Below are 25,195 nucleotides of genomic sequence, written 5' to 3' on the forward strand. Positions count from 1 at the left end.
TCAGCAGTTCATGACGCTCGGGTGAAAGAGAAGCTGAGTTATCATCAAAGATAGACACAAAGTGCTGGAGTAACTCAGCGGGTCAGGCAGCGTCTCTGGAGGACATGGATAGGTGACGTTTCACAGAGTGCTGGAGTAACTCAGCGGGTCAGGCAGCATCTCTGGAGAAAAGGAATGGGTGACGTTTCGGGTCGATTCCCTTCTTCAGACTGAGTTTAGTTGAGTCTAGTTTAGTTTAGTTTGGAGATAAATCAGAGAATGTAAAAATGTTCCCAATGTTGGGGGAGTCCAGAACCAGGGGCTACATTGTTTAAGAATAAAGGGGAGGCCATTTAAAACTGAGGTGAGAAGACATTTTTTCACCCAGAGAGTTGTGAATTTGTGGAATTCTCTGCCACAGAGGGCAGTGGAGGTCAATTCACTGGATGGATTTAAAAGAGAGTTAGATAGAGCTCTAGGGGCTAGTGGAATCAAGGGATATGGGGAGAAGGCAGGCAAGGGTTACAGATTGTGGATGATCAGCCATGATCACAACGAATGGCGGTGCTGGCTTGACGGGCCAAATGGCCTCCTCCTGCACCTATTGTCTATGTTTCTATGAAGGTGTTCCTTCTTGCCTCAGTGTAAATAGATTCATAGAGTCAGAGAATCTTATAGTGGAAACAGGCCCTTCGGCCCAGCTTACTCACACTGGCCAATATGTCCCATCTACACTAGTCCCGCCTGCCTGTTTTTGGCCCATATCCCTCTAAACCTGTCTTATTCATGTACCTGTCTAAATGTTTCTTACATGTTGTGATGGTACTGCCTCAACTACCTCCTCTGGAAGCTTTTTCCATACCCACCACTCTTTGTGTGAAAAAGTTACCCCTCAGGTTCCTATGAAATCTTTCCCCTTGCTTAAATAGATGTAGTGTTTCTGTAGAAAGCCTCACAACGATCTGCTCTGACTTGTGCAAGATCTTTTGTTTTGACCAGCTATTATCCGTCAGAAGCTTTGGTCCTCATGGGCATATACAAGACAACTCTGTGAATCAGTGCATGCACTGTCTGGACATGGTGAAACCGAGTTTTGAAGAATGAATCAGTGAGTGATATTGGCCAAAAATAATCCTTCGTGTGGTGAGAACTTCGATTTCTCAAAGTGTTGTGCTAAAATGGCAGGATAACAATTACCATTGGAAAGATTGGGAAATTTGGTGTGACGTGTATTACAATGCAGCAGCCACATTAAATTGAACTTCAACATTAGCACAGGAATGGGGAGAGGTGGTGGGACACTCGGAGTGCCGGGAGGGAGCCGGAGATGCGCTGATGGGAGAAGACCAACCGGAGGGTCCGGGGGAAGCCGAGCTGCAGCAAAGTGCAGCCGCAACATTCAACAGCACCACCCTCTCGAATTGTTCCACAACAGACGTCATTCCAAACATAAAATAGAATAAAAAGTCTAAGCAAATATCCGAACTCTTCAATGCGTTGATGCTGGGACAGATGTACTGCCAGCCATAGAGTGCTTACCTGAAGTTCACTGCTTTGCACAGAAGGCGTTGCGTGGCAACGGTACGAGTCAGGGGTCGTGACCTCGCCTGCCATGCCTATTATTGTCAGACTAACAGGTTGGTGGTTTCCTGTTTTCCCATTCCCGCCTTTCCTAAATAAATGAGCAAATCTACTACCATCCGATCAGCAGAAATTATTCCACAAGCTTCAGTGTTTAGGAAAATAATAACTGGAGAATCCATGATCTCTATAGCCACATCTTTCAAAGCACTGGTATGCAGGTCATCGTTCTTGGGAGTTATCAGTTTTTAGGACCATTTATACACCAGTATTTTTATTGTGCACTAATTCTTTCGGTCTCTGTAATTGGGCATAAAGCAATTTATCATGGACTGATTTTGTGAATGGTGATGTTGCATCTGAAAACATGCATTTTTGAGCAAACAAGCATACTGCAAAACATAAACATTGTTACCTTCACAAGGTCACCGTTTTCCACTCTGTTTCTCAACATAATTTACATTTATCATATGATCAGTTCAATTGTCTCTTGAACCTGAACCCTGAATCGACCAATTGGTGATAAAATTTGGGACCCATATTTATGGTTGTTTTAGATTGGGTAAAGTAGATTTTTTTTGCCAACTTTAACTACAGGAGATTTAGAAATGTTTGACTATGTCCAAGAATTCTATAATGCAATAGTTTTTTAACCCTTCAAATTAAATCTAAATACTTAAAAGAAGTATATGAATGCTTTGGATACACATTTTCAACTGATTTATCTTCTGAAAACTATCTCTCAGACATTGATAACCTCTTAGACATTTTCTACTTTAAAGTCAGAATTTATATTTGAAGCACTTTTCTTTTCATCTTTTATATTGTGCCTTGCTTCTTTTTTATTCTGAGCTCTGTGCTTCCTGGATTGCCCAGTGAATTATGGAATGATCTAGATGTAGTAACCTTCAAGATAACTTTGGTTCAAGAGGAAGTGTTTCTGCAGATCTTGCTAAAGTTTTAACATTCATTTAATGCAAGAGTATTTAGTTTTAATTTTTGGCAATCCACATGGTCAAAACTAAAAGATATGTAGGTAGAATTCTGCATACTGCATCTAAAATAAGGGCAATGACAGCACACTTCCTCTTTACCACGAGTTGTGCTGATTATGAGCTCTGATTTCTGTGTTGTGATTCACATCTTGTACTTTGGTCAACGTGGGTTGTTTTTAAATGTGCTATACAAATAAAATGGACTTGACTTGACTTGACTTGTACAGCAAAACATAAGTGATTACTCTTCCAGCTGCTCACCTGGAAATCTCTCTGAATTGAAGAGACTCCAAAATGATCAGTTTGATGGAAGTTTGATACTGCAGCTAAAATAAGGGAACAATCCAACTTTGCTTCACCTTCTTGCAATATGCATTGATGAAATGCCTTTCGTGACTTAAGGTGTTCCAAAGTACTTTACAGCTACCATAGATGAGGGTGTGGTAGCAGCGTAGTTGACACCGGAAGAGCATATAGAACCCTAGACCCTAGATCCAGTCATGAGTTTAAATCCAACCATTACATGATGAAATTAAATTTGTACAACTAAATAAATCTATAACAGAGAGTTGGTATTTGTAGAGGTGACTATGGACATTAGTATTAAAAAAACCATATGGTTTACTCATGGGTTCATACCTATTGGGTCTATGTTTGATTGCAGGCTTAATATTGTGGTTGATTCTTAACTGATAAGGAAAAATTAGAGATGGACAATACCAAAACACATGATGTGCAAAACACCAGATTTTCCTCCCTAAATCTTTACTCTTTCTTTTCAGTACATCATAACTTTAAAAAAAAGTATTGCAATGTAATTCATCAGAGCTCCTTACAGCAGCCTCTCCAAACCTTTGATGACAAAGGCCATAGGTGCTCAGTTACTCCACACTAAGTAGGTTCCTTTTCAAACTACATGTTACCATTCCGCTTCAGTTTCGCTGTTGTATTTGAGGAAAGCAGGCAGCCAATTTGTGTGCAATCAGAACTCATAAGCACAAAGGTATCTTGTTTTGTTTTTTTGTAGCCCTGATTTGTATTCCAGTACTGTAAATATCATTTACAACACCATTCTTCAAATTCCACTCACCTGTTTTGTTTAGAGACATACAGAAATGCTGCCTTTGACAAGGCCGCCACTATCAACATCTTTGAGATGAGTATTGATCTGAAATTGTATGTGGACCAACCAGATAGATTCATAGAGTGATACAGCATAGAAAAAGGCCCTTCAGCCCAACTTGCCCACATTGGCCAACATGTCCCAGATACATTAGTCCCACGTGCCTGCATATCCCTCCAAATCTCTCCTATCAATGTACACGTCAAGCTGTTTCTTAAACATTGGGATAGTCCTAGACTCAACGACCTCCTTTGGCAGCTTGTTCCATACACCCACCACACTTTGTGTAAAAAGGTATCCCTCAGATTGCTATTAAATCTTTTCCGATCTCCCGGTGGCCCAGCACTTTAACTCCCCCTCCCATTCCCAGTCTGACCTCTCTGTCATGGGCCTCCTCCAGTGCCATAGTGAGGCCCGCTGGAAATTGGAGGAGCAGCACCTCATATTTCGCCTGGGCAGTTTGCGGCCCGGTGGTATGAACGTCGACTTCTCCAACTTCAGATAGCTCCTCTGTCCCTCCCTTCCCCTCCTCCTTCCCAGATCTCCCTCTATCTTCCTGTCTCCACCTATATCCTTCCTTTGTCCCACCCCCGACATCAGTCTGAAGAAGGGTCTCGACCCGAAACGTCACCCATTCCTTCTCTCCCGAGATGCTGCCTGACCTGCTGAGTTACTCCAGCATTTTGTGAATAAATCGATTTGTACCAGCATCTGCAGTTATTTTCTTATACACCTTAAACCTATGTCCTCTGGTCCTCAATTTGCCTGCTCTGGGCAAGAGACTCAGTGCATCTACCCGATCTATTCCTCTCATGATTATATACTCCTCTATAAATCACCCCTCAACCTCCTGCGCTCCAAGGAATAGAGTCCCAGCCTACTCGACCACTCCCTGTAGCTCAGTCCCTCTAGTCCTGGCAACATCCTCGTAAATCTTCTCTGTACCATTTCCAGCTTGACAACATCTGTCCTATAACATGGGTGCCCAGAACTGAACACAATGCTCTCAATGCAGCCTCCCTCATGTCTTATGCAACTACAACATGACCTCCCAACTTCTATACTCAATACTTTGACTGACGAAGGCCGATGTGCCAAAAGTCTTTTTGACCACCCTATTGACCTGCGACTCCTCCTTCAAGGAACCATGCACCTGCACTCCTAGATCCCTCTGCTCTACAACATTCCCCAGAGCCCTACCATTCACTGTGAAGGTTCTGCCCATGTTAGACTTCCCAAAATGCAACATCTCACATTTCTCCATATTAAATTCCATCAACCATTCCACAGCCCACCTGGCCAATTGTTCAAAATCCTGCCGCAATTTCTCACAACCATCTTCACTATCTGCAAAAACCACGCACTTTTGCATCATCTACTAACTTGGTAATCTTGCCATGTATGTTCTCATCCAAATCATCGATGTAGATGACAAACAGTAATGGGCCCAGCACCGAACCCTGAGGCACACCACGAGTCACAGGCCTCCAGTCCGAGAAACAACCTTCCACCATCACCCTCTGCTTCCTTCCATGAAGCCAATTTCAGCTCTCTCTCCCGCATCCAATAGGCTAGTTTTAATAGCCTTAAGGTACCAAAGGATGTTACATTATTTGATGAAATATTGTGTAAATATCAATAGAAGAGATTGCCTTGTCAGTTTCCAAATGAAATCTCTTATCTGATCTTCCACTGTAAACCAGCAGCCGATCTTTCTTGACAGACAATGTTGTTCATTTGATTACTGTAGGGAGGTTAAATGTTTTTTAAAGATTATATGTCTTTTAAATTAACTAGCTACTCGTATTCCATACCTCATGAGGATGTTTGGATTTCTGTAACTAACTTACTTCTCTTGAACATTAAAAAATATATTTATGGTATAACTTGCATAAAAACACATTTCTGTAAGTCATGGGGAGATCTTGTACTGGAATTCATTTCCCCAACAGCTACTGCAAGAATAACTTGAAGACCACAATTACTGCAAGTCAAGAAAGTGGCTCACTCCTTAAGGGCAGTTGTGGTAGACAATGGCATTGACAGTGATATCGAAATCCTGTGTGAATTACATATTTCCCCAAAAATGCTTCAAGCAGATTTCAGTATATTGCTCATAATACATCCCAGTTACTGCACAAGATATCAAAAGCAAGCAGTGCTGTCCTGTGGAGTTTGTTAGCAATGGACATCTGTTGAATACATGGCATATGAGTTTTGAAAATAACTTTAAAGGAAACTAACTGCGCTTTGATTGCTTTCCATTATTTGCTTGCCAATAGCAAAGATGCAGAATTAGAAGAGATAATAAGGGGCGAGAGAGTGAGAATATGAAGGTTCTAAAGGTGAACTCAGGAGTTTATGTGAATGCATGGAGACATGAGATACATCAGAGGCTGGCATAGATTGTTTAGGTGTTTCTTATCGTCTTGGCCTACAAATGCGAAGTATAGAACCCATGGTGAATAAGAGTTATTTGCCTCCATACTGTATTTCCAGTCAAATTTTCACCTCTTAAATTCCATTTAGTTTTTTATGCATGCAACAAATTACTAATTTTATTGCATATTATGGCATACTAATATTTATTTAAAATATGTTAAAGGAATTCTCTGGTGTGATATCACTAAAATGCATTTTACAAGATTTTCTACTGACTGCTATTCAGCTTGGTATACAAGATACTATTTTGAACTGCATTATCCTCCCTGAAGTGATCACTTTCTTTGATTTATTTTTTATTCTAGTTGATAGAAATCCAACTATCTTGATGCTCGTAAATGATCTTAAACTTCTTGATGTCATGGAAGCGATTCTCTTCCATATTGGCAAACATCAATGTTGCCAACTAACAATGTTGGAAAAGATTTGCATTTTCAGAATTAAGATGTACAATATTTTTCCAGATATGTTACTTCTTTGATAACTTGCAAGAAAACACATGTGCTGGCAATCTGTACTAATAGCAGACAATGCTGGAAATAGTCACCAATTCAGGCAGTATCTATGGAGGTAGAATCAGATAAAATTAAAGGGCAATGATCTTCTGTTATGACCATTAAAGTACAGAACTGATTTGGGACGTGTGGATTTAGTGAAATGGAGGAAGGAAAAATAAGAACAAGATGGCGTGTATAACCAGAAACCTGAACAAATTCATCTGAGATGTTGACCTATGGATATATATCACATCAAAAGGGACCAGTCTCAAGAAGGGTCACAATCCAAAAAGTCATCAATCCCGAGATGATGCCTGACTTATTGAGTTACTCCAGCTCTTTGCGTTTTTTTTTGTAAACTAGCATCTGCAGTTACTTGTGTTTCAAAGGGGACTGTTGGATATTTAAGTATTGTGCTAAGGATTATTTTAAAGTAAATTATGGCTTGCCTTGCAATATTGAAATTAATAATTTATAATTATTTCAGTATCAATACTTTGAACTTTAATTCAATGTTTAGTTTTAATCTTTTCCGAAATGCCAGATTTTGTGTGTCAGCTCACCATTGAGGTTAAATTTATTCCTTAGTGGAATCTATTCTACACATTAAAGGCTTAATTCTGGTACCTGTAAAGATTTCAAAGTTTTTGGAAATGTGACTTTTTGACCAATCATGACCATTTTCTGAAGTGAGCTTTCTAAATGAAGGAACTGTACTTTTACTGCAGTGATACCATTTTCTGCAAAAAGGGAAGAGTTAAAAAGGTACATCTAAATAGAAAATGGTTTGACCTCTAGCTTTGTTTGCAGTTCAAAGTACAGTCTTATTTGATTACACATTTTCCAACCCAAAACCAACTCCGTTTTACCAAAGCACATTCAAAGTATAAAGTTCATTGGCACTCCTTGCTGGTAAAAAATAATTTACCACAAAGTACATGAAAGTATATCGACAGGTTTTGCAGAAACATAGAAGATATAGAAGAAAATATTTTATTGTTATCTCATTTAAAATACAGGTGCATTTCTATTTCATAATAGTCACAAGTTGTGTTCTTTGATAGGATGCGCTCGATTTTTTTTTTAGTGTCTATTTTGAAATCTGAGCTTCTGCATTAACCTTTTGAAAAAAACAACACATGCAAAAACATTCACGAGCTGGTCATTATTTAGCTGTTTCATGAGACAGGCATAGCAGTGTTTCCTGAAATGGCAACTACATTATAGCCTGAGAAAGAAAAGCTGTAAGCAAGTCTCTGGCCTTATCTATGTATTCCCTTCAAAAATTGTTTGGCTGATTTGGTGGTGATTCATGTTCTGCCTGACACGCATCTCTTGATTGCTTGTCCATTTAGTTTTTAGTTATTAGTTTTAGAGAACAGGGACTTCAGCCTAAGAGTCCACTCCGACTACGGATCACCTGTTCACTCCAGTTCTACGTCATCCCACTTTCACGTCCTTTCCCTACACACTGAGGAAAATTTATTGAGGCCAATTAATCTACAAACCTACCTGTCTTTAGGATGTGGGAGGAAACTGGAGCACCCGGAGGAAACCCACATGGACACAGGGAAAATGTGCACCCGAGGTCAGGATTGAACTCGGGTCTCTGGCACTGTGAGACAGCATTGCAATGCTGCCCATTTGGTCTAAACTTCAAATATTCTTTACAATTGAGCATCCACAGACTTTGAGGTTGAATTTTTTTTTTTAAGTCTGAAAGAAACACTTCTCCTCATCTACATCTAAAATAACTAGTGCCTGAGCTGGTGAGCTTGGGTCTCACGGTCTGAGTTCTCGACTCTCCATCCAGAGGCAACTGCCTCTTAGCAACTGCATTGTTAATCCATCTTACAATTCTTGTGCTTCCATGAGAAATCCATCTTACTCAAACATTTCTCGCAACACAACCTTTCCCAGGAACAATGAGTGACATTGACTCTAAAGGGAGTAAAAGTTTCTGGTTTAATATTGTATATATTTTCTCAGTAAAGGGATCGTCCCAGCCCTGTGTTATTGCAGCAAGACGTATTTACCTATGAAATCCACAACATTTAAATGAAAGGGCACCAAACTTTGCCTTTCTAATTGCTTGAGGTATCTGCATGATTACGTCCTGCATTTCTTGAACCATTTTATCCAGAAAACTATTTCACTCCATACAGCATTTTTCACCATTCAAAGATGTTGTTTTTACATTCTTTCAGAGTGAATGACTTCCAATGTCACAACATTATGCTCAATTTTGTCAACTTGTTTTCTTCTGCTAACCAGACAGATTATTTTCTTGTGCTAACCAGACAGGATTATGCTAACTTGTTTTCTTGTGCTAACCAGACAGGGTTATGTGTTTCCTCCCAGTTCTGTGTGTACTGAGGTTTGTTGATGAGAATAATATGGATCCAGTGACTTGCCCACAGCTGGGAGTAGGTCAGAAAGTGGTGGATGTTTGGGTAGTCTTGGAGGTGGTATCGTTGCACTATTTATCCTGGGCTCTCTGTGCTTCGGACAGATGGACTTATGGTTCCCGTTGCCATCCCAAACGCTCCTCCATTTTAATTGGCCATGATCCAGAGTTTCCCACAAATCAGTGGGGATGTTACACATTTTCAAGGTGGTTTTGAGAACGTCCTTCTTTCAATCCTTTCCCCTCTGCCTTCCTGGTAATCCCTGGCAATGATGCAGCCTAGTGTACAGTGTCTAGTTCAGGAAAACAATATTGGGCATGTAGCAACATCACCTGCATATCAAAACTGATAGGATGGAATTAGGGCCTCCCAATGCTGAAGTTAGTCTGGGAGAGGACATTTATATCAGTTGCGTTCATTAATCATGCTGTTGAATTTGGAAGATTTTGTGGAGGCAGAGATGGTGATAGATCTCAAGTGCTTGCTGGTACCTCTGTTGGTAGCCCAAGTCTCAGTGGCAAACAAGATGGCTGCACTCACTGCTACTGATAAAACATGGTCTTTGAGCTGGGTTGGAGTCTTGAACTTTGTCTATTTTCCTCAGGTGACAAAATGATGCCATTGTGACCTGGTTTTATCCCATTCTTGACTCTTTACATCCCCATTGTGTAACTTTTTCACACAGAGGATGGTGGGTAAATGGAACGAGGTGCCAGAGTAGGTAGTTGAGGCAGGTACATTTAAAATACATATGGACATGCACATGGATAGGAAATGTATAAAGGGATATGGGGCAAATGTGGGCAATTGGGACTAACATAGATGGGGCATCTTGATCAGAATGGGTAAGTTGGGCCAAAGGGCCTGTTTCTGTGCTGTATGATGATAGTGTTCCAGCAATGGAGAAAATGCAGATTTACAAATGTACAAAGGCCATAATGAGGTAGATTGGAAGATCAGGTAATTCATCCCCAGCCAGTTCAAGAGTCTGTGAACAGTGAAGAAGAAGCTGTTCTTGAACAAGGTGGTGCGTTCAAGCTTGATCATGAAAAGCTTTTCATAAATGCAGGTTTGTTTTCACGTAATCTGCCATAAGCACTTTACGAATCTTGTTTTGATAACCTGAATACATTTAATAACCTGTATACATACATGCGTTATTTCGCACTGTGCACAAGTGCTTTTAGAAACATAGAAACATAGAAAATAGGTGCAGGAGTAGGCCATTCAGCCCTTCGAGCCTGCACCGCCATTCAATATGATCATGGCTGATCATTCAGCTCAGTAGCCTGTACCTGCCTTCTCTCCATACCCCCTGATCCCTTTAGCAAAAAGGGCCACATCTAACTCCCTCTTAAATATAGCCAATGAACTGGCCTCAACTACCTTCTGTGGCAGAGAATTCCACAGACTCACCACTCTCTGTGTGAAGAAATGTTTTCTCATCTCGGTCCTAAAAGACTTCCCCCTTATCCTTAAGCTGTGACCCCTGGTTCTGGACTCCCCCAACATAGGGAACAAGCTTCCCGCATCTAGCCTCTCCAACCCCTTAAGAATTTTATTTGTTTCTATAAGATCCCCCCTCAGTCTTCTAAATTCCAGCGAGTACAAGCCCTGTCTATCTAGTCTTTCCTCATATGTAAGTCCCGCCATCCCAGGGATCAATCTGGTGAACCTTCTCTGTACTCCCTCTAAGGCAAGAACGTCTTTCCTCAGGTTAGGAGACCAAAACTGCACACAGTACTCCAGGTGCGGTCTCACCAAGGCCCTGTACAACTGCAGCAGAACCTCCCTGCTCCTAAACTCAAATCCTCTTGCTATGAATGCCAACATACCATTCGCTTTCTTCACTCCTACTCAACACATCAAAGCAGTCAGGCAATCCCAGTTCAACTTTGCTGCTAAAAAATTCAGCAGCCACACTTTTTTGTGACATTAATCTGTAATATTTTGTTTTACGTTTCAACGCTTAATTCACAATAACTTCCTAGATGCTTTCTGCTCTCAGGTTACAATGAATAAGATTTGTCCAATGGCCATTAATGAAAAAGGCCTAGAAATCCAATAATTTAGTGTCTTTTTTTGGCAAAATGTAATTGATAGATTTAAAAAAATAAACTGAATAACAACTGTAAAATGTAGACACAAGGAAATGCAGTTGATGATTTACAAAAAAAAGACACCGAAGTGCTGGGGTAACTCAGTAGGTCAGGCAACATCTCTGGAGAACACAGATACTGATTGTAGTTGGAGGGAGAAAGCTGGAAGAGAAATGGGGGGGGGGGGGGGGGGGGGACGACGACAAAGCTAGACAAGAGATGAGTGGATACAGGAGAGGGGAGTTTGGCAGAAAGTTGGACAAGGCACAAGTCTTTGTGCCGTCCATTGGAGCACATGCGAATGATCTGAATCCATGTGCAATTCCTACATGTGGGTTCCCATGAAACTGAATCATGGATAACTTGGATATAGTTATATCCTGGGTGTGGATGTCTCTAAAGGTCTGTCCTGCCCCCAGCATAAAGAAAGCACATCAATGCCTTTACTTCCTTTAAAGATTGAAAAGATTTGGTATGTCACCATATACTTTGTCGAACCTCCACAGGGGTACGGTACAGAGCATACTGACAGCTTGCATAGGCCTGGTCCAGTACCACAAATGCCCAGGAACGAAGGAGGCTACAGATATTGGTCCATCACAGATATTGACCTCCCCACCATTGAAGAGATCTAGAGGAAGCACTGGCCTCAAAAAGACTGCTATTATCATTGAAGTCCCACTTCACCCTGGCTAACTGCTAACATTGGAACGAAAGTACAGGAGCCTGAGAATTGTGACCTCCAGGCTCCCTTTCTTCCCATCCACCATCAGGCTCTTAAAGCTCACTGCACAACCTTAACCACAACCCTACCCCAGCAACACCACCCGTGGAGTTTGTTTTGGTTACACTACAAACTTTGATTTTGTGCCATTATGTCTGGTTATCAAGTATTACTGAGTATTAAGTTATTATACGGTTGATTAATGCAATTACACACAATAAACGTACAATAATGTGCATGTAAAGCTGCAGCAAGTAAGAATTTTATTGTTCCGTTCCCGGAGCACATGACTCATGAGCATGCACTTTTAAATATTCCAACCCATCTTAGTATTTTTGCAAGATTTCCCAAGTATGGTAACTAAATACTATGGTGAGGGAAGGAGCGGGTATGAGGATATACAATGCATTACTGAGCTGAAACTCTGTGAATAGTAAAGACAGACTGATCTTTAATTGTCTGACATCTGGTGCTAGAAGTGAAACTTTTTTCAGTTTACTTCTGAAAGAGGTAGTTGCTTAATCAATTATCTCCCCTTTCCCAGTACCCAGCTTCAAATAGTTATCCACAATCCTCTTAAAAGCTGTTATGAATTTTGTTCTGAAGAATCGTACATCAAACTAAGGGCTAATCAATATCAGACCATTCCCTCTGTGCAAATCCCCTCAAAAAGAAATCCTGTAACATTGCTTCCAATATGCTTTGGAGGCAGAAGGGGAAATAGTTCAGTCAACAGGAAGATACTAGTTTTGAAGTGAAACCACATATACTGTACTCGGTTTGAAATGGTTTATTTAATGTCTGCAGCTGAACTGTGAAGGAGATCAGGCTATTGGGCTTCATTTGTTTAAGCAGACTCAAAGGATGCTTAACCATTTCAAGTCGATTCACTAGAGCAGAAAACATCATTTTGTATTCTATAGCAGACCAATGTCTGCAGTTTAAAAAACATTATGACTTTCCATTATTTTACAATGCTTTGGATGTGTGAAATTTAAAAAAAAACAAAAGCAAGGCCAGAATGAATACAAGATAGTGAAACTACAAATGTATAAATCAATTATTTATCTTCCTCCTTGCAACCATCATTGTAAATGTTGTCTTGTCTGTTTTAGGCCAACAGACCAACAAAGTCACACCACACCTTATCTTCCAATGAAGTGGAAGAGTCTGACATCTATTCTGAAGAAGGCGATGATGATGATTTATACTCTGGCTCTGGCTCTGGCTCTGGTTCTGGATCTGGATTTGGTTCTGGTGGTGAGTGTTTATCATATTTTTCCTAGACATTTTTCATCTGATTTTTTTGTTTTGGAATTTGAATACAAATAAAATTTAGCCAGAGCCAACTCTTCTTAAAATCCCCACCAAGTCAAAATGTGGGAGAAGAGGTGATGTGATGTGCTATGCCATGGCAGGTAGGAAATCAATTTGTCACAGCCATCCTCTCTTCTCCACTTCACCATCCCCTCCAGCACAGAGAAGGCACCTTTTCCCCCAACAGCTGACTGGCTTTGGACAAGGATCAAGCTGGAAAAGGTGCACAGAAGATTTATGAGGATGTTGCCAAGACCTGAGGGCCTGAGCTATATGGAGAGGTTGAGCTGCCGGAGAAGGTAGTTGAGGCAGGTACTTTTCTTAGGCTCCCCTCGGTCATGGCTGACCATGGGTGAAAACATGGAGGATGCGGGCATCAATTCCGCTACCTCTCGCATGCCAAGTAGTACCTGCCTCAGGCAGATACTATCGCAACATTTAAGAAACATTTAGACAGGTACATGGATAGGATGGGTTTAGAGGGAAATGGGTTAAACACAGGCAGGTGGGACGAGTGTAGATGGGACATGTTGGCTGGTGTGGGCAGGTTGGGCTGATGGGCCTGTTTCCGCATTGTATGGCTCTGCGACTCGGTATTACACCACTAATTCCAAACTGTGTGAATCACCAGCATATTGTGTGAGTGAAGAAGAATGCACTGTGACTCTCTGTGTGGAGCAAGGTGGAGAAAAGGTTCAAAATAAATAAATTGGAATTTCTTTTCTTTTATTTGGCCTTGCGGTTTGGTTTTCTTTTCACCTTGATGCAGTATCTGGGAACAAAGATTCCACATCCGGTGCATTGAATATCTGGGTATTATGTTTCCTTTATACCATCTGTAGAGGATAAACAAGATTATGCGCCAATAATAAATTGCACAGCTGCAATAATGCTAACAAGATGCTTATTAGTACTTCAGTCATCTGATAACTTCCTGCTCGAGGTGTAGTTAATTATACATAGAGTCATAGAGTCCCACAGCTCTGGCCCAACTCATCAATGCCGACCAAAATGCCTCAACTAGAGCTGGTCCCAATTGCCTGCATCTAATCCACATCCCTCTGTTCCTATTGATATACCTACCCAAGTGTCTTTTAAATGCCTCAAATACCTCCTCTGGCAACTCATACAATATACACACCATTCGCTGTGAAAATGTTGCCCCTCTTTTAAATCTTTCGCCCCCTCACCATAAACCTATGTCCTCTGGTTTTTGATTCGCCTATGAGTAAATGAATCACCAATTCAATTCTCCTCATGATTTTTATACACCTCCATAAGATCATCCCTTAGCCTCCTGCGCTCCAAGGAAAAAGGTCTAGCATGCCCAATTTCTCCCTTTAGCTCAGTATCTGGCAACATCCTCATAAATCTTTTCTGCACTCTTAGAGCACTCTTTGCAGTAATTGGGCTAAGCATCTGGAAGAATGGACTAATGTTCTTTATGAATCCAGATCCTGACAGCTTTGTCTGCCCCAAGTTTTGATTATGGTGGAGTTTTATTTTAATGGAGAGAATCCAGTGTCGTGATAGTGTTTGTACTACAGGGTAATGACGAACTCGACCGCCACCATGTGATAGGGAAGATCTACCGTTCCACTACCTGCAAAGCGGGAAGCTCCTTCAGATAAGGATGAAGACAGGAATCATCATGACAGGAATCAATTTGAGAATTTTGCATCTGAAGTAGATATTAGTCTAACTGTTTCTTGCTCTGGTTATGTTTGCAGGTGGTTTTATGCTGAACCAAGACTATTTCATTGCAAAGTTTACAACAGATTACCCTGCTGCTCCTTCAACATCTTCAAGCAGTCCGCTTTCTTCAAGCCAAGTGACTGTGACTGACATCCCAAGCCAAGATGTCGTGAAAGATATGAGCACAATACCAGTGCTTACTGATTTGCTTGCTGTTGACACCACTACTGATGCCATACTGACCAGCCCTATGCCTTCCTCCACCATTTCAAAAGACTTTAATGACATTGTGCCTGAAACCAGAGCTAACAATTTCAGGCCACGTATTGTTGACATCAAGCACAACACAACTGTTGCTGCTCCACATACGAGTAGTGCTGGTCCTAATGTTCAAAGCACGTTACCCGATGATACAACTGCCATTATCAAGAATGAATCCATCACTGGGTCACATATGGTTGCAGAAAAGGAAAATGAAAATGAAATAGCTACAACGGTAGACACAAAAGTTAATATAATTGAAGAGGTGAGTTTTGCAAAAAAATTGTTTATGATGCTGATAAGCGAGGGGGTTAGCAAGTGCACTAGGAATTATTCCCCAGTCACAGGATTGTTTCTGTTCACTCAGTAGAGAGTTCACATACTGAAAACTGCTACTAAACAACAACTCTAGTGAGAAAGCCACCCTTAGCAAGTTGAACATTTTGTCTAAATGTGAATATTTGTATCAAATACTAAAATACATTTTGTCAAAGTATTCTTAAAGTCGTATAAAAACAATTAAATTCAGCAAAACCATGATTGTTGTTAAATTCTTAACCAATCTTAATTGGTTTACTCAGATTGCAGTGAAAAAGGATGTGGAAATAGTAAATATGAAAATTCCAAATGAAATAGATGACATTTTCATTAGTGATGAAATGGTGAGCACAAATGCTCGGAAGCAAGACCTCATTCAAGATTACCAAAGTTCGGTGCAGCCACCAAAAGAAAGCCACGTGCATGACTTCAGTACATCAGGCAGTTTTCTGGAAAGACGTGAATTATTGGCAGGTATGTATTTTTCATTTTCTACAGCAAACTAATTTAAATCAGCTACGGAAATCAAGGAATATGGGGAGAAATCAGGAACGGGGTACTGATTTTGGATGATCAGCCATGATCATATTGAAAGGCGATGCTGGCTCAAAGGGCTGAATGGCCTACTCCTGCACCTGTTTTCCATGTTTCATTGTTTCTAAATGCAGATAAATAGCGAAACGTGCAAAACTGCCCATGATTCATTCGCGCACGCAAAAATATATATTGACATTTTCTGCTGAAGACATGACATTTCAAATGTTAACAAGTTCTCCCTATCATTGTTGAAGTGCCACCGTTTGTTTATTGACTTTGTGTTTTTCTTTATTGTCAAATACATATCTATAATCCAAACATTAACTCATCAATAATTTTCACAAGTTGTTTTTTCAGAGGAATCTAAAGATTAAAAGCATTTCATTACTGTGCAAAGTCATGATATTGCTGAAATTCTAGTTTTAGGTTTGAATAACTGGCATTAAATGTGTTGTAGCAAGTTTGCTGAACTGCTTTTAAGCAGCAATTTAACAAAAAGAAAAGTTTCAGTAAAAAGTGCAATTTAGAATTTTCCACTGGAATTCAGAGCTGGTTTTAGATTTTGATGGATATTAACCTCTAGAGAAACCATGTTGACTAGATTTCACAGTTTCAAATAGGTTCCTCAAACTGAATTAGAAAGTTGATTATGTTTAATTTACAGCGGTTTACATTTTGAGCAATTGAATATTTACTGTGAATGCACAATTTTCCAGCTAAAAAAGATAAATTGAGTAATATGTTCTGTGAGATAGGATAATTAAACCATGTTCCAATTAAGTAATTAAGCTATACAGCAAGGAAACAGGCCCTTCGGCCCACCTTATCCACAACAATCAAATATGCAAACTGGCCTAATGCAATTTGCCTATATTTGACCAATAACTCTCAAAATCCTTCCTATCCATGTATCAATACAAATGTCTTTTTAAAAGTCATAATTGTATCCACTTCTTTAGCTTCCTCTGACAGCTCATTCCAGGTATGGACTCCCCTCTGGCAGAAAAAACTGCTCTGGAAATCCCTCTTAAATCTTTTGCCTCTCATCTTAATCCGACACCCTCTAGTTTTAGAATCTTTCACCCAGGGAAAAAGATAATGAGCATTCACCTTCTCTATGCTCTTCATGATCTTATACACCTCAAAAAGGTCCTCCTATATTCCAAAGAAAAAGATCTGAGCCTATCCAACTTCTCACTATAGCCGTCTGTCCATGTAACATCCTGGTGAAGCTCTTCAGTACCCTTTCCAACTTCATGATACCCTTCCTTTTGCTAGGTGACTAGAAGTGCACATAGCACTCCAAGCATGGTCTCACCAATGACGTGCACAGCTGCATCATGATGTCCCAACCTTTGTACACAATACCCGTCCCAATGAAGTAAGCGGACCAAAGCGGATCTTCCTCACTACATTGTCCACCTGACTTGCCAATGCACTCTAATGATACTAGATAAGCGAATTAGTGAGATGTGCCAGCTGAATTTGTTTTAAGTTTTATCATCATTTAATTTCTACCTAACTATTCATGATTTGGGAGGGATGTTTGCCATATTTAGTTTAGTTTTAGTTTTTAATTTAAAAATACAGCGCGGAAACAAGCCCTTCGGCCCACCAGGTCTGAGCAGACCAATGATCCCCGCACATTATCACTATCCTACACACACTAGGGACAGATTTAACATTTACCAAGCCAATTTACTTACATACCTATTAGTTTAGTTTAGAGAGACAGCATGGAAACAGATCTTTGGCCCACTGATCCCACACTGACCATCGGTCACTCACTTTCGCATTCTACACAGAAAGGGCAATTTACAAAGCCAATTAGCCTATAAACCTGCACGTCTTCGAAATGCAGGGGAAAATCAGAGGATCCAAAGCATACCCTTTCCAGTCACAGGGAGAACACACAAACCCCGCACAGACAACACCAGTAGCCAGGATTGAACCTGGGTCTCTGGCACTGTGAGGTATATCTCAACAGTGCCAAGTCTCTCATCATTTAAAAAAAAAGAAATTAGCCACATCAACCTTTTATAAAAGTCAGGCATAACTTTCCGGCTTTTATACTTCGTTCCCGTTGATGAAGCCATAATTGTGCATGGCTTAACAAACATTTTCTCAACCTTAATTAATAATTAAAACCTCTTTTAATTATTTGTGCATAAATACCCTAGGTTTCTTTCTTTTACATCCCTTTTAAAACAGAATACTTTATTCTATCTTGCCTCTCCTTGTTCGTCCTACCAAAATGCATGACTTCACATTTCTCCACATTAAAGTACATCTGCTCATTCCATCAGCATATTTATGTCCTGCTGCAATCTTTCACTTCCTGTTTGCTGTTCATAATAGTCCCAAGTTTCTGTGTCATCCACAAAATTAGAAATTACCACTTTCACCCTGGAGTCATGTCACACAAAGGACATCACATAAAGCAGCCTCCCATCAGTCAACTCCATCTATACTTCACGCTACCTCGGAAACCAGCCAACGTAATCAAGAATTATTTTTGCCCATATCATTTCATTTTCTCCTCTCTCCTAATGTGCAGAAGATACAAAAACTTGAAAACATGTACCACCAGATTCAGGAACCTCTTCTTTCCTGATGTTATCACATTACCTCTGAAAAACTATGCTGTAGACACGAGCTTCCAACCTATCTCATTGTAGACCTTGCATTTTCTCTGTCACTGTAGCACTATAAAGCTGCTTTTTGGTATTTTATCTTTGCATTACCTGTTGTACTTGTGTATGGATTGATTGCACATGTATAGTATGAATTGAGTGGATAGCATGCAAACAAACCTTTTCACCGTATCTCGCTACACATGACAATAATGAACCAATATGATTATATATTTAGTATAAGAAAATAACTGCAGATGCTGGTACAAATCGATTTATTCACAAAATGCTGGAGTAACTCGGGAGAGAAGGAATGGGTGACGTTTCGGGTCGAGACCCTTCTTCAGACTGAATTGGAGATTATATATTTATCTCCATTCCAAAAAATCAACCGTTTACCACAACCCTCTTGGCACTTTGGCAACTTCATTTCCATGCAATCTATGTTCCTTTTATGTTATATGCTTACATTTGTTGATAGCCCTTTTTTATGTCACCTTATCAAAAGCCTTTGGAAGTCGATGCACACAATAATGATAAATCATCTTCATGAGCTCTGTCTGTTGCATTAAAAAAACTTTATCAAATCGGTCCTGACTTTATCAAAAAGGTTTAACTTGATTTTTCCTCAAGAAATTCATGCTGGCCTACATTTACTTTGGCTAAACTTCTTCTTGATCAACTTTTTCTAAAATTAACACAATTCATTTGCTTTGGTATTCACGTTGACAAGAATATAATGCTCTCCCTTTAAAAAATCTTTGATTTTTTTTGGAAAACTGATGGAGTCTGAAGGATTTCAACCTGAAATGTGACTTATCCATGTCTTCTGTTGCCATTGAGTTACTCCATCATGCGCACACACACACACACACACACACACACACACACACACACACACACACACACACACACACACACACACACACACACACACACACACACACACACATATATATACATATATACATACATATAGGAAGACAATTACTGTGTGATGTCCTTTAACTTTTACTTATTATTCCAAAAGCACTATCGTTAAACTTCAGTAAATTCTGACTGTAAACCCTTCCAAGCATTTGTATTCCAATTTCTAAAGCTAATTTATTTTGTGCGGTACTTATTTTCTGCTACCAGATTCAAAGGACCAGTAGAACAGGAAATATTGATGGCAATGATTACGTGGTGATAGACCTGAGGAATAATATGTGTGTACTGAATCACATATATTGTGGTTGAAACAACTCACTGGATTTATTTTGGGAGGACAGTGTTCAATAATTGTGATTTTTTTGCTGTGGATATTATAATTTGGAACATAACTTATTATTACAAAATCCATTGAGGTGATTAACAACGACTTTTTTTGTTGTTGCTTTTAAGCTGCTGTGATTGGAGGACTTGTGGGACTCATGATCGCTGTCCTGCTGGTAATATTGTTGGTATATCGGATGAAGAAAAAGGATGAGGGAAGCTATTCTTTGGAAGAAGCAAAGCAGCCAAATGGAGGCTACCAAAAGCCAATAAAACAGGAGGAGTTCTACGCCTAAATATGTTTTTAAAGTTTTGCATTATTCCTTTATGCCAAAAGAACAAGTTGTTTTATTTTTTCCTTCTTCTTGCCTGCATTAACAATTGAATCAGAAAATTGCCAGTCTAATCTCTATCTCCATGATAATTGTACTTTCCGACAGTTCTCAGACAGGTAGAGACAATGAATTTTTTTAACAGGAAGCATTGCAATTTGGCTTCAATTTTTATATTCTCATGGATAGCTGCCTTGTGCAAAATTAGGGTAAGCAAAGTTAGGCTTTTATTTTGAACCCCAATCAAACAGTTGGGAATCTACAATATTACATTGTAAAGCTGCAAAATGACTACACATGTAAATTTTTATAATGTAAAAATATTTACTAAATGGGTGGGAAATACTTGTATTGATATGATTTCAAATTGTATGAAAGCTTAAGGTGTGTATCTAATAATATAGGTATAGACTATAGAGACACCTTTGGTTACACATTTGTTTATATTTTGTGTTGTACTATGTAGCTAATTGAGAAAATACATAACCATTTTAAAGAACTGACAGTAATTTTAACAATTGCTTCAGTTTTAAGACAACAGAAGGATTAATTGAAAAATGATGTATTTACTGAAAAGTTAATTAATCAATGGCGGATGGCAGGAATAGCTGAATTTTTCTCGAGTTACATATATTTTTGATCCCAATGCTTTTTTGCCTCATTCCTGTTAATAATATGTTTTCATGATATCATCAGCCACTGAAGCACCTGACCTATTTTAGAGAGCTGGACATCTGAGTTTGTAAAATATTAAATATTGGCAATTCCCTCTCAGCTCCACCACCATTTTACATAGGTGTTTTTTTCCTGATCTTCACTTGGTGATCTAATTTAACTAAATAAAACTTACATAAAGTGCTGGAGCAATGCAGCAGGTTGGGCAGCATTTCTGGAGAACATGGATAGGTGACTTTTCAGGTCAGGACATCTTCTCCAAACTGATTGTGTGTGGGGGGGGGGGGGGGCAGCTGGAAAAGAGATGGGGGCCTGGCAAGTGATAGGTGGATATAGGTGAGGGGATGTTTTGTTAAAACACATCTAACCATCAAATTATCAACCACCCCACATCTATATCCACCTATCACTTGTTTTGCTTTACTCATCCCCCTCCTCCACTAGCTTTCTACCTCCCCTCCAGCCAGTCTGAAGAAGGGTCCCAACCCAAAACGTCACCTATCCATGTTCTCCAGGAATGCTGCCTGATCCGCTGAGTTACTCCAGCATGTTTTTTTTGTTTATGTAAACCAGCATTTGCAGTCCCTGTAACTCTTATAAAACATTTCACTTTTTTTCCCAGATATTTATTTTGTCTGAGAAATGATGGTATGCTTGTAGTAAGCAGTCATGCAGTGTAGCCAGTTTATGCTGAGACTTTGAAAGCTCCTCAATTGGTGTAATTTACTGAATGTGACCAAGCATTAAAAAACAGTTATGCACCTTTCTGCATAGATCAATACACATGAGCTGAACCTTGGCATAATCTTGCCTTTGCAGGAGATTTTTCTTTTTTTCAGCTCCCTCCACTATTCCTACAAAGTTTGATCAGCATTCTGCATTCCCAATTTGTTGTTTTTAACATCTTGTATTTTAAAACTGTTGTGAAATTCTGAACAAATGGTTTATAACCAGGGATGTGTGCCTTTTGGTGTCTTCTAATTAATGCCATTTAATTTAAATTAGTCTGTGAAAGTTAGCTGTGCTCCTAACCTGGCTCCTCTGCAGTATGAAATCTGCATAACATTTCCAAGGTAACAAAGATTAAAACATATAATTATTTTTGTACAACAGAAATAGTGGCCAATTTGTGAATTGAACCATTTGTAACTACCAAAAATGTTAGTTATCAAAAGATTTGGTTGAACACAGGGTTTATGAATTAGTGATTGGTTCCACAAGTGTTGAAATATGTCTTACTGTTTTCTATTTATTATCTGTGCTATTTCTAATTGTATCAAGCAATAAAGGCACTCTGACACACTAATTTCTGTGGTCTGTGAATGTGATAGGACCCATTTGATGGAAACTCTGAAATTAAATGATTTCGAAGCTATGAAAAGATGTGCTCCTTGTTGATCTCCTTAAATGTGGTATAAGTGCTGGAGATTAATGTTTAACACCAATTGACCCCTGGCCATTGGTGTGGAATAGCCTGTGTTTTGTGAAGCATTTGCAGAAGGAAATATCTTCGTGGAAATTTCAAATTGATAATATAAACTTTATATTAACCTCCTGAAAAGCACAACGGGTTTCAGTGAATCTTATCTGATCTGTGTAGTGTCTGCATTATGTTGCATGCTGTGGAGCCTGCCCACCAGTTGATGGGATGATGAAATTTGGCCTTCAATGAGCAACAGCCAATTCTACGATACGATACAACTTTATTCATCCCTGGAGGGAAATTGGTCTGCCAACAGTCACATCACACAACAAGGTACACGAAAACTTGAAATTAAAAGTGAAAACAAAGAGAAAATACAAGCAACTGTTGGCTGGCTGGCTGCCATGTGCACAGCACCTTTACTGGAACGAACAAACAAACAAACAAACAAATAAAATGCAGGCTTATCCCCAGGGCAGAGGATTCTAAAACTAGAGTTTTGACTGGAAATGTCACAGAGCAGTGGGTCTTTGAGGCCTTATCGGTAACTTTAACTGTTACCATAATAGTTTTCCGAAACACTTAATTTTAAACTCCAATCAGCCTCATTGCTATTAAAAGATACAGTACCCTACATAATATTTGGGAGAAAGACCCATCATTTATTTGCCTCTGTACTCCACAATTTGAGATTAGTAATAGAAAAAAATCACATGTGGTTAAAGTGCACATAGTCAGATTTTAGTAAAGGCCATTTTTATACATTACAAATCTCCAATTGTGGAATATAGAGGCAAATAAATGAATGATGGGTCTTTGACCCAAACATTATGGAGGGCACCGTACAACACGTTAATAGGGTAGCTAATGTTATCCCACTTTTTAAGACGGTAGCTAATGTCACCTACTTTTTAAGAAAGATGGGAGAGAGAAAATGGGAAATTACATACTAATTAGCCTGACATCAGTGATGGGGAAGATGCTGGAGTCAATTATAAAAGAAATTGCAGAACATTTGGATAGCAGTAACAGGATCATTCTGAGTCAGCATGGATTTACGAAGGGGAAATCATGCTTGACTAATCTTCTGGAATTTTTTGAGGATGTAACTAGGAAAATGGACAAGGGAGAGCCAGTGGATGTAGTGTACCTGGATTTTCAGAAAGCCTTTCATAAGGTCCCATATAGGAGATTAGTAGGCAAGATTAGAGTACATGGTATTGGGGGTAGGGTGCTGACATGGATAGAAAATTGGCTGGCAGACAGGAAACAAAGAGTAGGGATTAATGGGACCCTTTCAGAATGGCAGGCAGTAAAGGCTCGGTGCTGGGACTGCAGCTATTTACAATATATACATTAATGACTTAGATGAAGGGATTAAAAATAACATTAGCAAATTTGCAGATGACACAAAGCTGGGTAGCAGTGTGAACTATGAGGAGGATGCTATGAGGATGCAGGGTGACTTGGACAGGTTGTGTGAGTGGGCAGATGCATGGCAGAAGCAGATAAATGTGAGGTTAACCACTTTGGTGGTAAGAACAGGAAGGCAGATTATTATCTGAATGGTGTCAAGTTTGGAAATGGGGAAGTACAAAGAGATCTGGGTGTTCTTGTTCATCAGTCACTTAAAGTTAGCATGCAGGTACAGCAGGCAGTGAAGAAAGCTAATGGTATTTTGGCCTTTATGACAAGAGGAGTTGAGTATAGGAGCAAAGAGGTCCTTCTGCAGGTGTACAGGGCCCTAGTGAGGCCGCACCTGGAGTACTGTGTGCAGTTTTAGTCTCCAAATTTGAGGAAGGACATTCTTGTTATTGAGGGAGTGCAGCGTAGGTTCACAAGGTTAATTCCCGGATGGCGGGACTGTCATTTGTTGAAAGACTGGAGCGACTAGACTTGTACACACTGGAATTTAGAAGGATGAGAGGGGATCTCATTGAAACATATAAGATTATTAAGGGATTGGACACGCTAGAGGCAGGAAACATGTTCCCAATGTTGGGGGAGTCCAGAACCAGGGGCCACAGTTTAAGAATAAGGGGTAGGCCATTTAGAACGGAAATGAGGAAAAACTTTTTCACTCAGAGTTGTAAATCTGGAATTCTCTGCCTCAGAAGACAGTGGAGGCCAATTCTCTGGATGCTTTCAAGAGAGAGCTAGATAGAGCTCTTAATGATAGCGGAGTCTGGGGGTATGGGGAGAGGGCAGGAACGGGGTACTGATTGTAAATAATCAGCCATGATCACATTGAATGGTGGTGCTGGCTCAAAGGGCTGAATGGCCTACTCCTGCACCTATTGTCATTGGCTATTGTCTAACACGGAAACAGGCCGAGTCCATGCTGACCATTGATCACCCATACTCACTAGTTCTATGCTATCCCATTTTGCATCCTCTCCCTAAAAACAAGGGCAATCTACGGAGGTTAATTAATCTACAAACCAACATGTCTTTGGGGTATTGGACAGGTTGTGTGAGTGGGCGGATGCATGGCAGATGCAGTTTAATGTGGATAAGTGTGAGGTTATCCACTTTGGTGGTAAGAATAGGAAGGCAGATTATTATCTGAGTGGTGTCAAGTTAGGAAAAGGGGACGTACAACGAGATCTGGGTGTCCTAGTGCATCAGTCACTGAAAGGAAGCATGCAGGTACAGCAGGCAGTGAAGAAAGCCACTGGAATGTTGGCCTTCATAACAAGAGGAGTTGAGTATAGGAGCAAAGAGGTCCTTCTGCAGTTGTACAGGGCCCTAGTGAGACCGCACCTGGAGTACTGTGTCCAGTTTTGGTCTCCAAATGTGAGGAAGGATATTTTTGCTATTGAGGGCGTGCAGCGTAGGTTTACTAGGTTAATTCCCGGAATGGCGGGACTGTCGTATGTTGAAAGACTGGAGCGACTAGGCT

General features: G+C 39.9%; 1 protein-coding gene across 1 annotated transcript in view; it reads left to right on the forward strand.

Annotated features, from left to right (window-relative positions):
• The window catches only part of LOC144593566 (uncharacterized), a 46,543-nt gene extending 24,307 nt beyond the window's left edge, over positions 1 to 22,236 (forward strand). Inside the window, exons 2-5 of the mRNA XM_078399318.1 lie at positions 12,964 to 13,108; positions 14,896 to 15,386; positions 15,703 to 15,913; positions 19,993 to 22,236. Of these exons, the coding sequence (XP_078255444.1) occupies positions 12,964 to 13,108; positions 14,896 to 15,386; positions 15,703 to 15,913; positions 19,993 to 20,159 (1,014 nt within the window). The 3' untranslated portion in view covers positions 20,160 to 22,236. The remainder of the gene's footprint in view (positions 1 to 12,963; positions 13,109 to 14,895; positions 15,387 to 15,702; positions 15,914 to 19,992) is intronic.
• Positions 22,237 to 25,195: the final 2,959 nt, after the last annotated feature.

The sequence above is a fragment of the Rhinoraja longicauda genome, chromosome 5, assembly GCF_053455715.1.
Source record: "Rhinoraja longicauda isolate Sanriku21f chromosome 5, sRhiLon1.1, whole genome shotgun sequence".
In the NCBI taxonomy this organism is placed as follows: Eukaryota; Metazoa; Chordata; class Chondrichthyes; order Rajiformes; family Arhynchobatidae; genus Rhinoraja; species Rhinoraja longicauda.